The following is a 14,390-nucleotide window of genomic DNA, read 5'->3' as shown; positions in this document are numbered from 1 at the left end:
ATGTCCCTACAAGAGAGAAGTAAGTCTCTCAACTTGCCTTGCAAAAGGGCCTTGCAATTTCTTCAAATAGAAGTGTCCAGTGGAAGGGAAGAGGTAAAATAAAGCATACTAATCACAGCTGAGAAGACCGCAAAGCGCGAGTGGCAGACTTTGCTTTGGGAATTCAGGACAAATAATCTGGAAAACAGCATTAGCTATAAGTGCCATGAGAGCATACCTTTTCTCTCAAATTTGTTCTTTTTTTCCTACAGTCTGAAATCAGCCCCTTAAGTCATTATTTTCCTGAAGTAAAGTACACTAGTTTTCTTATACATGATTGGTTTGCAAGATGAAAAGTCTGGTGTTTTTATTGTTAAAAACATAGCAAAAATAGTAAGAAGAAAATCACTTTGAGGAGCTTTTCCAGTAGTACTTAATAATAGCCTCACTCCTATAGCACAAACAATACTAAACAAACTGTTCTCTGCAGTGAAAGGAAAATGAGGAATGAGCTAGTTTTATGGAGATGTACGCTTGAGTGCTGACCATTTTTCAGACCACTTCATGAGGTATTTTTGAGTGGGTATTCAGGACAACATGAAGTTTACAGTGTAAGTGATCAATTTACAAAAACCTAGCTGCTTTCCAAGAAAGATCTTGCAAGGAGAGTACAGGAAAATTAGTCTTTGACACTTAACTATTGAAAAAAACCCTTTTCTACTCCAAGCCTGGTGTACCACTGTTCTTTCTATCAAAGTTACCATGGAAAGAACAATTAAAACCATTTAAGCTGTCAGTAATCTTAAAATGTTTGTAATAGTTTTAAAAAAATTTAACCAGAAATCAGCAAATTCTCTATTTGGAAAAGCCTTCAGGCATGGCTGATTTTCCTAGTTAGCTGACAAAGAAAGTGTTGTGTGTCCCCACTCACCTGAAAGCACACAAGGAGCAACTGATTTCTCTTCTGATCCCACAAAAGTGTGTCCTAACATGAGCAACAAGTGGAGAGACACTGAGTCAATGTTCCAAATTCTGTATCACGTAAGGAACACCAGGTAAGAGCACAAAGTGGCTCCTTCCAGACAGGCATACCACAACTATGGAAAAGGAGAAAGTTGACTCGAAATAATCTAGAAAGCCTTAAAATATAAAAGTTTATTTAGCTACAATATTAAAAAGTACAATATAAAGATATAAAACATAGAAATTCCATAATTAATTCACGTGCTAAAAGGATTAACTGACCAGCCGTAAGGAGACTTCATGAAATTTATGGACGTCTTAGCCATAAAGGCTATTTCATCAACTTTCAGACTTGAAATATTGAACAACCGTTGCAGAGAACTTGCTCTCCCATATCACCATAACTAGGAAAAAAAAAAAAAAAAAGAAAACCAAAAGAAACAAAGTCAGTGTGTCTCCTGTTTCTGGAACACAAAGAACACCATCCTATTCCATTATCAACTGTAACCGCAGGACTCCCACACAACACACTCAAGATTTCTTTATAATGTACAACTGTTAACAGTGATGGCAAATGCTTAGGATTACTCCTTGGAAGTTCATTCATTCATCACTAGCCAGCATACTCTATTGCTGGTGGGCAAGCAAGAGGAATTTTTGCCTCCTAGAACATTTAAATGAGAAGCTAAACTAGATTTGCACAAAGATTGATTAGACTATGTCACATAAGCATTTTGTCTTCCATGTTTCAGACAGCTTTACCGCTGCTAATGCAACATGAGAAAAGTTCAAGTCCTTTACATGGATAAGCTAGGTATCTGTTGGCTTTGCGCCTGCTACAGCCAATTTCCAGAGCATACAGAACTAAAATAATCTTAAAAATTCAAAAGGCACTTACTCGATAGTGGAGCACAAAGAGCAGGTAACTGCGTTACAGCAGCTGCAGAGCTTGCTGCAGTTCTGGCAGACGAACTGGTCGCACTGCGTACACGCTTCCTTGACATCAGCAGTTCTCACACACGATGAACAGGCTTTGGAAACTCCCACGGGTGGAACTGCTTGGGAAAGATGCAATTAAGACGAGATGTACTTTAGAGCGAAACAGAGAAAGCACCTGGAAGCTCCAAGGGCGGCAGCACGGGGTATCCCCCGCTCAGCGTCGCGGCCGCGGGTGGCAGCGCTTCACTGAACGCACCAGCAGGCACCAGCACGGGGCCCACTGCTTCAAACTTTGCTGGTGCTTTTTCAGCTCGACGGCAAGACCACTAAGCGATTCTCACGCAGACCACAGGCGCGACAGTTTCTAAATCCGCCAGTGAAGCTCTAATCTAACACTTTCTTTAAAAAAAAAAAAGAGGCGATACGGGAAGAACTACCAAGGGGCGCCCCCCGCCCCAGCGTTTGCCAGGGAGGCGGGGCGGGGAGCCGCAGCGCCGGTCGCCCGCCCGCTGCGGGGCCACTCACCCTTCTCCGCGGCGCTGGCGGGGGCTGCGGGGCGCCTCAGCAGTTTCCCGTCGTGGCCGATGAGCAGCTGCCCGCTCCAGCGGCGCCCCGCGCCGCCGTCCTGGGCCTCCCCGCCCGGCTCCGGCGAACGGGTGACCGCGCAGGTGGCGGTGGGGCTGGCGGGCCAGGCACCCCCCATATACGCCTGGGCACCCCTGAAGAGCAACCGCCGGGTCCTCTCTGCCGGCGGGAGAAGAGAGGAGAATTAGCGGCGGCTTCCCCTCAGGCCCCGCCACCGCCAGGCCCGGCAAGTGAAAGGCAGCGGCGGCTGCGGGGAGAGGCCTGTAGGACCAGGCCGAACCCGGCGGGGCAGCAGCCCCGCCGCTCCCCCCTCCCCGCCCTCAGCCCTGCTGCCGCCTCACCGCAGACCTCCCGCCGGTACTCCTCGCCCCGCACGCCGCGGCTAAGCTCACGCAGCCCCACGCGGGTTTTCAGCTGGAGCGGAGCCGCCTCACCGAAGGGGCAGGAGCGCTTCGGCATGGCGGGCCCGGCCCCGCGCCGCCTCCAGGGGGCGCCCGCGCCCCCTGGAAGCGGCGCGGGGCCGGGGCGGGCGGCGGCGGCGCCTCAGGCCCGGCCGCCAACACGGAGCCGGCACGGCAGGGAACCGATCGGCTTCGTCTGTAGGAAAATTTCTCTCCCTGCCGCGCCCCGAGCGCCCGCTGGGGTTGCCGTCGGCCTCCAACCGTTCACCCGGCCGCCGCTCCTTCACGCGTCTCGACGGCTGGCAGCCCTCTCCTCCCTGCGCCGGTCCCCGGTGTAAGAAACCCGGCGGGACAAAACAAAACAAGGGTTTAAAACCCGGGCTTGACGGTGAACTCTTTTTCCCCGTTAGTGTTTTTGGACTCGCCTTTTTCCACAAGACCCGCGGGTTGTGTTCGGGCTCACCTAAGTGCTTCTCAAGACTTAAACCACCTGCCAAAGTTTTCGCTGTCTAAACGCGGTAGAACCGACGAAAAACGTGCACAAGTGCAAGAATTCAGGTTTTTTTAAAAAGCTCCACTGGCCTGGGGGGCTCCTCAGCACCTGCTGACGAAAACCGATTCCCCGCTCCTGGTGAGGTTTGGGGGACTGACGCTCAGTTTCAGCCAAATCATGGAGCTCCCCCAAGATTTTCCGCTGGCGGTGTGTGGCAGGGAATTACTACAACCGGTTTGCTATTTCTAGGTAAGCTGTCTAGGTACAGTTTCATGGATTAAACCCCTCAAGTTCAATTCCAAGTAGCACTCAGCCCGGTTACTATGTATATGTTGAAAATACATTGTTTTCCTCTGGGCAAACAAGATCTTTCTAACTGGTGGTGGTGGTGCTGGTGCAATGTTTTGTGTCATTTGAGGAACATAATCAGTCACTACAGTTGTGTTTCTTCCAGAGAGGTTTCTGAATTCAGACCTTCATCTGTATGTACACTATGATTCTGGACAAAATTACAAGCGAGCATAGAAGTGATTTTTCCATCAATGAACACGAAAACCATGCCTCCATGAGCTGCTGAACTGCTACTAGTTTGCAGGTAGAACCGCACTGATTTCATACAGGTTAATGTGATTTGATCTTTTTTTTTTTTAACGTAGAGCTGATCAGCCCAGCCTTGTGGTCTCTGGAGTGGAAGCTATCGTTATAATGCACAGTAATTCACAAAAATCCCCTCTGAGCTCCAAAGTCTGACTCTTGCCACACTTCCTTTGCTATGAGAATTTCTGCTTCTGCTTTTTCTGCGCGCACTTGCAAAAGCACACTTAAAGATATTCAGCAGATAATTTTCCACTGCCCATTGAAAACTCACAGTCTTTTCTTTCTCTTTAAGGATTTTTTTTTTTTTTTTTGGTAAATATTCATTAGATACACACTGATGTCCCTGAAGCTCTCTGGGGAATATGGGTGAATCAGAATGTGACCTCAGTCAGACAGAGCCCTGTCAGGATGGAGGGCAGCAGATCCACACGTTTCATTAATATGACACGAGATAAGTGTGGATGGAGCTTGACTGCTCAAGAACTGGATGAAATACAAAGAAAAAAGCTAAAAACGCTGTTCTGCTTGTAAAGAAGCAGTGTTCTGAAATGCTGATCTCAAAATATGAAGTAGATTTGAAAGTGAGTGGCACATGCTGCATCAGTGCTGCTGGTGCTGTCACTAAAGGGTAAATTTAAGGGCACTTTCCTAGAGGGCTGATTACATGTGACATGAGCCATTGCCACCCCACTGCATGGCAGATGCAGAAATCTTCTGTTGCAGATATCCGAATCAGCCTCAGGTGATGACATCTTTTAATTGCTTTGCAAGCCTCAACCTTAACAACATCTGTTGCTGATCAGCTATTTCCTATTCCTAAGCTACGAAGGCAAAATAATTGTCTGGTCTGTATCAGCGTATGGACAGGGAGGGAACTGGTTCATCTGCCAGTCTGCTGACTTGCTACCCAACAGAATGATTCCGAGTATTTCATAAGTTTATAGCAGTAAGCCTTGAGGAATATCCACTGGTGATTTGGAAGTAGAAGAAAGGCTGAGATCTGATCTGGTGAAGCTTGCTGTCATTGAGCGTTCATGAAAATTAATACTGACAGTTTCCCAGGTTAGTTAATGAGATTGTGTGTTATGTTACGTAGCTTCTGAATGTGAAAAAGTAACCCAAACAAATCCCAAACCACTAATGGTAATTGTGAAGTATGATGATTTGGGTTTATCCTTGAAAACATGTTTATGAAAGAAAGCAGAGAATAAAAATTGTCTTGCTACTTTGCTTCTCCTGTGCCTGTGTGAATATTACAGAGAAATTGCCTGGCTGATAGCTTTGTCACTTACAGAACAAAGAAAGATTGCATTTCATTTTTTTCAATAGTTTCCACTTTCAGTAAGCAAATTTAAAGAACAAAATGGACTGTGTTCACTAAGTCTGTCTTTCCTAATATTCTGTTTCTACCAGTGCTTCAAGAAAGTCAGGACAGATGCAGGAGGACTGTAGCTATAGTTTGCCTTCATTGCTTCTAGCAGTTTAGAGTTCAGAAATTTTCTGAGACAAAATTCCATCAGGATCTTAATGTGTAATAATTGTCAGGAGGCCCGCTCTTCAGGAATTTATCCTGTCCCCTTCTCAAAACTGGTAATGTTTAAATACCTATTTTGACTAGCAAGGTCTATAACTTAGCAATATATTATTTTTTTAAAAATGCTTAATCAGGTTTGTTTTCAGTTTGCTGGCTCTAAATTTCCTTGGGTGTCTCCTATGTCTGGATTTGTAAAAAATAATGAATAACCATTCCCTATTGACTCTGCATAACATCCACGACTATAAAGACATCTGCTCTATCACCTTCCTACATCTTTTATTCAAGCCAAAATATTTTGTCACGTTCCTTTGCAGCATGTCCTGATCCACATCACCTGTGCCACATCCCAGTGCGCGGCACGGGGAGGCCCAAACATGCACTGTTGCTCTGGAGAGCAACTGGGGTGCGTGGGGAGGGAGCCCTGAGTGCCCCAAGAGCTCTGGGCAGTGGGGGACTAGGCAGCTAAGTGCCCCCAGCAAACCTAGGCTGCAGGGTACAGCCATCCTCAGGTCCCCTTTTCTGTACCTCTCACAGTCTCTAACGTCCTTCCTGAAGCTGGGTGGCCAGTGCAGCAGCTGTGGGCATGCTGTACAGCTGGACAGCACAAATCCAGAGGTGTTTCCTTCTTGGTCCCTTCCCTAATAATTCCTAACATCTCATTTGTCGTTTTGATGACTGCTGAAGAACCAAACAGATGCTTTCAGGGCACTATTCATAAATGGTTCACAGCATCACTCCCCTGAGTGCTGATCACTTCATTCAGAACCCATCACTATGTATATCACCGAGGTTATTTTTCCCCGACATGTAACTGCGTACTTACAACACTGCCAATTTCTTGCCCGTTTGGTATCGTGACAGCCTTTGAAATACACAGCTGTAGCTCTTCCCAGTTGGCTTTTGGATTTGACTTTTAACACTAATGCAGGAAACACTGATACCTCACTGCTCATCTCCCTTCCTCAGAGTACTTTTAAATAGATTAAATTGCCAGAAGCTTCCTCAGGTTTACTGATATACAGTCCTCAGGACTACACCAATCCCCTTGCAAGAACTGGCATCGCATTTCTTTTGCACTGAGACCAGTTTAATTAAATATATCACATTCAGACATGAACTACAACAGACTTTGCCTACAAAATGTTTAGATTTAGATTTTAAGTACTCCAGTAAGCAATTACAGGTTTTAAGAAATTTGTTTCTGATTCATCTGTAAGACAACAATAAATGTTTGCCTGTTAGCCAATGCTTCCAATGATTCCAGAATATAATTAGAAATAAACAGGTAGACTGGAATAAAAATCACAGACAGCATAAATCACAGGCACTGCAAATCAAGACGGGGTGCTTTCTTAAAAGGAAGAGAACTTACAAGCTTGGAAAAGAACAAACAGGGGAAAATTCTGCCTTCTGTTTTAGGAAGTGTCAGACAAAATATCCACGATGGCTGATTTGGCTTTGTGAATCTAAATATTCACCAGCCGTCTTCCCCTCTATGCCTTGTTTTGCAAGCAACCTTTATCCATTTACTGTAACAAGTTAAAAGTGTTCCATTTTAGGAACAGATGGCAGATAAACAGCAATCCAGGAGGTGATTATATTAGCTTTTAAACTGTTACAAATGCCTAATAGGTTCCCATAAGCATTGGAAGGGCCTTAAAAATACTTTGTCTTTCTCTCCAGCTTCACTTATACCAAAGCCCTTCCCTCCATGGGCTTGTAGTAAAAAATTCCCATTTATTCTATTCTTTATTAGGCCATTAGAAATAAAATGAAACACAATACCTAGAGGTAGGACTCTGTCTCTTATACCACTTTAAATAAGGAGTTTCCTTAATGATTCCTCTCAGTTTGTATCAATATAAAAAGAGTGGGTTTTGGCCAACAACTCACTGGGTTTTTTTCTAATTTTTTCATGCTAAAATGGTGAAAGCAATATTCTGGAAATTCTTTTAAGTGGAATATATATTATAGTGGCTGATGTAGTGGGCTGTGCGCCAGCATGCAGCCTGTGCTAAATCAGCTGGACTATCAGGATGCTCACACATCCTCGGTGTGGGACTGAAGTAAAGCACCGTGCCCCGTGCACTCAGTACCACTGTACTCTTCTGTGCTCTGCAATATGGAAGATATTGAAGATATAAAAAAAACCTCCTTGAATAAACCTGTTTGTGCTAGAATAGCTCAGGGTCATTTCCTTTCTTCTGTCCTCTTTCCTTTTCATATAGTACTGTGGCCACAGCCAGCCTGAACAGACAACACGTTTAAAACTCAGACCAAAGAGCTACACATGGTTCAGACATTACCTATTTGCAAGTGCCTGTCTTTTTACTGTGACTTGTTAGCAACAGAGTTCGTGCCCTCATCTTGATGTGTTGATTTGTGCATCAAAAAACGTTTGATAAACCAGTGATGTGCAGGATTAAGGGCTGGCTCTTGAAGTATACTGCTGTTAAACCAAGGTTCTGCCATCTTGGCGTGTCAGCCAGTATTCACTCTTAATTTAGCATGGTGTAGTTGAATTTCATTGCATGTTACTATTCTGCCAGCTATGAGCTACACCAGTTCCCCTCAGTAGATCAAAACACTGAAAGGTCCCACTTATATTAGAGGGCACTCTCAAGACTATAAATCCTTTTTGCTGTTGCAAAGATGTTATTGTTCTGCTTACAGCGATGTGCAGGGTTTACAAAGGAGATGCTTTGTCCAGTTTGGGGTTTTGTTTTTTTTTTATCGTTGTTGTTCCTGGCCTTTCCAGTTGTGTGGCTTCATTTCTGCTGCACAGCTTCCTTTTATTTTTCCTCTTTCCAGGTTATTTTAATCTATGAAGAAAAAAGGAAATTGAGCTCTGACAGTGATAACTGTCATCCTTGACCTAATGTGCTGCCATGGCATTCTGGTTTCTTTCTCTGAAGGCAACAATGTTTCTCATTTAATGCTAGGTGGTTGTCCAAAGAACTCCTTAAATCTGTGTCCAAATGGTGCTATTCCATTATTCAATGTGGATTTGCCTGGTAGAGGTTACAGGTAGCTCTGTCCTTTCACCAGCCCCACACAGTATAGGACATCTCCCTCACATGGCATGGGAAGGGCTGGGCAAAACCTTCTTCTCTTCACGTTGCAGCTGCATCCAGCCCTGGTCTTGTTGTTTTGTTGTGGAAGTGAATCTTTGCTTCAAGACAGCTTTGTATGTTATGCCTCACATGCTCGCCTTTATCCCCTCCCTAAAGCAGCCGTTTAGCTGGAATAACTCAAGCTACATCCATTCAGCTGGCAAAGAACCTGGCTCTCTGCATTCACTATGTCTAACAAACGATTCCCCAGCAGCAGCCCACAATGTGTGTTTTTTTTAAATATGTGTGGCTGTACTGTCAGTCCTGGATAGAGATCTCTGTCCAGAAAACAGAAGCTGCACAGAGCCCATGCAAGTCCCTGAACGTTGCCAGGATAACATGCCACAGCTACAGGAACCATCACTAGGGCCGATGTGGAAATTTTGTTAGAACAAGCTTTTTTGGTTGAAATCTGTTTACACTGGGAAGTCTTGAAGGCACTCATTGTCTTTGCTCTCTGCTGAGCAGTTTGGACGAGTGGTGTGATATCAGCTATAAAAGTAGTGTTCAGTCCTAGGCACTGCCATCCAGGGTGTAAATTAATAGAATGAGACTTTTTTGTACTGCTGGCATGTTTCCCCGGGATGGGAATCATCAATACATTTTGTGTAGGGCTCAGACTTCCATCAGTACTAGCTCTGGTATTTTAATTATGTAGTCTGGTGCAAATCAATCTCTAATAGACAAAATGTCTTATCCAATTTGTAATGCCTTAACTAGCCAACATCTTTTATTTCTCCCACTTGATCACTTTTTCACGTATATTAGAATGTATTATAACTTATTCTATATATATTCATGCTCAGTATATTCTTGCCATTTATATGCATTCATCTTTTTTCTTTTTTCTTTTTTTTCCTGCTCTCCTGGTTTCAGCTGGAATAGAGCTAATTTTCCTTCTTTGTAGCTAGAATAGTACTGTGTTTTGGATTCAGTACGGGATTTGATATGAGAAGAATAGTGATAATACACTGATGTATTTAGTTGTTGCTAAGAAATCAAGGACTTTTCAACTTCCCACGTCCTGCTAGCATGCAGGTGCATGCAAAGCTGGGAGGGAGCACAGCCAGAGCAACAGACCCAAATTGGCCAATGAAATATTCCATATCATCTAACGTCATGCTCAGTATATAGATGAGGGATGGTCGGGAAGCTCTGGCTCTTCTGGGACTGTGGTTTGGGGATATTCTGTTCTCTGGGATTGCTACCTGGGGACCAGCTGGGCATTGGTTGATGGGTGGTGAGCACTTCCATCGTGCACCATTCATTTCTATATTTCATTATTACTATTATGATTATTTCAATTTTTATTTAATTTCAATTATTACATTGTTTTTATCTCAACCTACAAGTCTCCTTACCTTTACCCCTCTGATTCCCTTCCCCATCCCCCGAGTACGGGAGGGTGTCTGGCTGCCGTCCAGGTTTAAACCATAACACCTGCATGAGAATTTCAGAGAAGATGTTGGTGTGACATAACCATACCTTCTTTTCTTCCATTTTATCTTTCTTGTCTGCAAGATCTCCAGATTGATGGTGAAGGTGTTCAGTATTGCCTGTTTCTCATACTGATTCTTTATGACTACCCAAACTCTAGGAAGGACTACCTATACATACAAATATGTCACCACTGAAACTGGTGCAAATATAAAACTGTAATATTGGCATTGAATAACTGACTGAGTAATGGGGAGAGTAACCTGACAATTCCTCCTAGCCCTTCAAAATTCCCATCCCTCCAGTGTTTGTCCCAGACACTAGCTGTTCTTTTGGCCAAGTTCAGCACCCATCACATGAGTCTGCTGGTGGTTTTTTCCAACTTCAGTTCTTGTGGCAAAGTTGAAGATGCTTCTTTGTCCAGCCCCATATTTATTTCAGTACCCAGTATAGTAAGTCGAGATCACTGAAAGTATATTCTTAATTTTTCTGCAGAATGTATACGCTTAAAATCAGTGGACCGGATCCTCAGGAAATGGGGTTGATGGATTTGTTACTTTTTCCAGTAATCTTTAGAAGCTACAGATAGAAACTTAACACTGTTTCAGAATGGTAAGGCAAACCTTTTGCAAACTTACTCAGTAAATGTCTTCAAACTATATTTTATCTCACATAGACATGATTATGACCCTGGTGGTACAAACTGCATTCCTGAATTCTGAAAGAATGGCTCTATGCAATTGCAGGACAGGAAGAAATGCTTCTAATAAACTTTCCAGTTGAGAGTGGTATTGTATTATCTGAGAAATAAAAAGGTAATACTTTTAAAGGAGGCAGTGAAAAAATTATGCTGACAACCAGAGGGTTAATAGTCTAGACTCAGTAGTTTGCAAGACTTCAGCAATGTTTTCAAGGAAAGGCTCACTGAAAACATGGAGGTAATAAATGCAAAATGGGATAAAATGCAAAATGGACTTAAAAATAGATGATCCCTGAGTAGCCTGGATAACGGCTGATTTTATGGACAAAGGAAATGCAGTGGTTATAATCTACTTAGACTTCATTAAGCATTTGATATAGAACCATACAGGGAAAAATTAGTCATTAGTTAGGGAATAGTATAAAGTGAACAAAGAACTGGATAAGGAAAGATGGAATGGCTGATGTTCAAAAGCTGTGTCTATATTAGCAAGCATTGCAGCACTACAGGAACAAATATACCAGGTAGTTGGTGCTCAGGACCCAGTATCCACGCTGTAGGTGGAGGGTTGCTTCTGACCAGCTCTTGTCTGGTCCCATGGTCCGAACTCTGATTAGCATCTGGAGCACAGTGGGGGCAATGCTGGAGAGCATCTCTTGCTTAGTTTCATCTGAACACAGCCCAGTTTCCACGCTGGCTGCACTGCTTCGTAGTGCAAATCAAAGTGTGGAACAGTGGTAACAGTCACTTCAAGCATGATGAAGCCACCAGAAGGGCACAGCCTCAATTGCTGGAACAATTAAAGCAGAATAAATTTGAGTATGAAACGCAAAGTTCAAAATTTGAACTGCATTGCCCATTTTTGATGCTATAGGATGCTAACTAATCATTAAAGTTGTAACCGTGGCACTGACATACATGTGACAGTGCACTGGGAACGTAGCTAGTCTTATCTGTAGCAAGGCAAATTCTTGAAACAAGAATGTCACATCATCTCCCCAGTTCTTTTCTTCTTCACCCATTTACTAAGGATACAAAACGTGCTATTACAATGGATGTCAGTGGACATTTAGTACAAAACAGTGGTACTACTCACCAACACGAGTAATGGGAAATATCTTCCCTCCATCTCCTGGCCATCATCCTTCTTGTATAGCCCAGCAGGCCATCTGCTTTATTCAAGATGAAAGTGCACTGTTGGCTCACATTCACCCTGACACCTGCTGTAAACCTCAGGTCATTTTTGGAAGAGCTGCTCCTCAGCCAGGTGCTTCCCAATCTGTTTTGAGACATGGGGAACCCTGCACTTCTTCCTGAGCTTCATGAGCTTTCCGTTGCCTCACCTTACCAAGGTCTTTGACATTTGTTGTCAGCCAGTTCAGAATTCACAACTCAGAGGACAGGTTTCCATTCATGATAGAGCGCTGCACTATTTTAAGAATCTCGGTGGAAACGTTAAATACAATAGTTTTGTAACTGGGAATTTCCTCTTCAAAAGCAAACATCACCATGAAACACCTTTTTATGATAGCAACTAGTAATACACTGTATTTACCAAGTTTGTAATTTTGCCAGACTCACCAAAGATTGACTCCAGCACCCCTTGCATGGGACCATCTCCATTTACAAGCCAGCCAGGCTTCCACAAACCTCAGCAGCAAACACCATTTCCACACATTTGAAGAATCAGGCCCAGTTAGCATTAGCAATTTTGTCTCCTATAGGGGAAGATGAAGATGGATACAGCCACTCTGCTGTAAGGGCGCATGTAGCTGACTGTGTTCTGCAGTCCTTAAGTAAACATGTCTCCAGTGCTTCTGCCCAGGATATTTTAAGAACTTCAGCAGACATCTAAACTGTCTGAAGTGCTCTGCCACTTATCAAGCACTACAAAGGTACTTCCTGAAACCTAACACTGTTGTGTGGGACACTATTTACAGCCTGCAATGTAAACTCCGGTGTGTGTACTTGAAGGTAATACCTGTCAAAGGAAGGGTACGTTATCTCAAGACTGTGTAAACATTCAAATACACTAGTGCTATCTTTTTCCTGACAAAGACATTTCCTTGCCAAAGACATTTTTGTGGATTGTTAAAATTTGTACTGTTTCCAACCACTGAAAAATGCAGCTCAGCTGCTGCCCAAAATTTTCAACATTAAAGGAAGCTATAAAGTGTATATGCATACAGAAGAGCTTCCTTCCTGGTTTTTTGTTGGTTTTTTTCTTACAGTCTCACAGAGCTGATGGGCAAATATTTAATGCACAGTCACTAGTCCAGAAACGTATGGATATTAGTAACACATGAAGATATCTTAGAACAACTAATTTCCTGTAAGTATATATGAGATTAAAAGGCAAAATCTTGAAATCCTTATTTCAACTTCACTTCTTTAATGACTCACTCTATGGCTGAAATCCACATGGATAAATTTTACTTTAAATTTGAGCGATATGTAAGGGTTCAGCCAGCCCCATCCAAGAGTAAAAGGTGTTCTTTACTGAAGGCCCTTTGTGATGGACCTGTGATCTGGGAAAGAAAGAACCATTTCCTACCTCCCTGGAGCAGGCTGTAAAATACCACTTCTCTCACACCACGAATCCCATGCAGCACTGCAATGGTCAAGCAGGCTCCACGCCTCAGGCATCCTCTTTTTCACTGGCAACACAGATCTAATAAAGAAACAAAACCAGCACTAACAAACTCACTTAGATTAGTAGCCAACAAAATCCACACGCTATTCCCCTAATAGAGTGTCTATACCACAATCAAGGATTTCTAAAGATGGCTGGAGCTGATTTTTCTGTCTTGCCTGATGCCTAGTTAAAAGGGTGATGTCAGCTCATCATTTTTGCAGACATCCAGCACTTGAAACCAGCTCTCTGATGGGTATGTTACTGTAAAGGAAGCTGGGCCTCTTCCACAAGGAATAAGGAGTGGACTAGACCTTGACCCTATGTAGAGTATTTACTAGAAGAGGGTAGGGACAGGAAAGTCATCTATTAATTGCAGCTCTTCAAAGGCAAGACAAGTCACAGCCTTCACATTTTTACCAGGCTATCTTCTTTCCTCCCTCCAATCATAAGACTCGGATCTCCAGGGGACAGAAGACAGACCAGTAACAAACCAGTTTTCCCAGTGGGTAATTTCAGCAAAGAGAGACTCCCTCAGTTGGGGTTTTTTTTTGGTTGTTGTTTTTGGTTTTTTTTTTTCCTTGAGCATTGCCAGCATCACACAGTTAGATGAAACTGCTTCAGATGCTTTGGCTACCAAAGACCATTCTACATACATTTTTTTTATATATACGATACAAAGGAAATGAAGAAACACTAGTTGACTAGCAGAGCAGTTCTCATATGCTCTCAGACATTACCCTTAATTGTGTATTAACCTGCTGCCATTTACTGGACAGTTCACTCACCTGCTGTTCCAGGCTCCTTTTAAAACAGATGAGAAAAAAGAGTGATTTCTATAAAGGCTTCTGAAAGCTCTAACTTGTCTGAAGCCCACTCATGTTTTAAAGGCGGTATTTATCTGAGTCAGTATCTACTTTATCAACAGCACCCTGTGAGAAAGGCAAAGAACTATATGAAGTTCATGGCAGCTGTTCTGAGCCAGCTGGTAGAGCAAGAACATTTTTGCATCAA

At 43.3% G+C, this 14,390-nt stretch overlaps 1 protein-coding gene across 2 annotated transcripts; it reads right to left on the bottom strand.

Annotated features, from left to right (window-relative positions):
- Window positions 1–944: 944 nt before the first annotated feature.
- On the bottom strand, window positions 945–2,942 carry SIVA1 (SIVA1 apoptosis inducing factor). Of its 2 annotated transcripts, none has more exons than XM_074909313.1 (4): window positions 2,808–2,942; window positions 2,407–2,625; window positions 1,841–2,000; window positions 945–1,346 (listed from the first exon to the last, which is right to left on the bottom strand). In XM_074909313.1, the coding sequence occupies exons 1-4, from the start codon at window positions 2,923–2,925 to the stop codon at window positions 1,289–1,291; spliced, it is 555 nt and encodes a 184-aa protein (XP_074765414.1). In that variant the 5' UTR covers window positions 2,926–2,942; the 3' UTR covers window positions 945–1,288. The 2 variants fall into 2 exon arrangements, with proteins under 2 accessions (XP_074765414.1, XP_074765415.1); XM_074909314.1 differs by having other exon boundaries at window positions 950–1,346; window positions 1,841–1,997.
- Between the last annotated feature and the right edge of the window lie 11,448 nt (window positions 2,943–14,390).

Source organism: Athene noctua, chromosome 6 (assembly GCF_965140245.1).
Source record: "Athene noctua chromosome 6, bAthNoc1.hap1.1, whole genome shotgun sequence".
Lineage (NCBI taxonomy): Eukaryota > Metazoa > Chordata > Aves > Strigiformes > Strigidae > Athene > Athene noctua.
The sequence above is the reverse complement of the archived record's forward strand: the minus strand, read 5'-3'. Positions and strand labels throughout refer to the sequence as shown.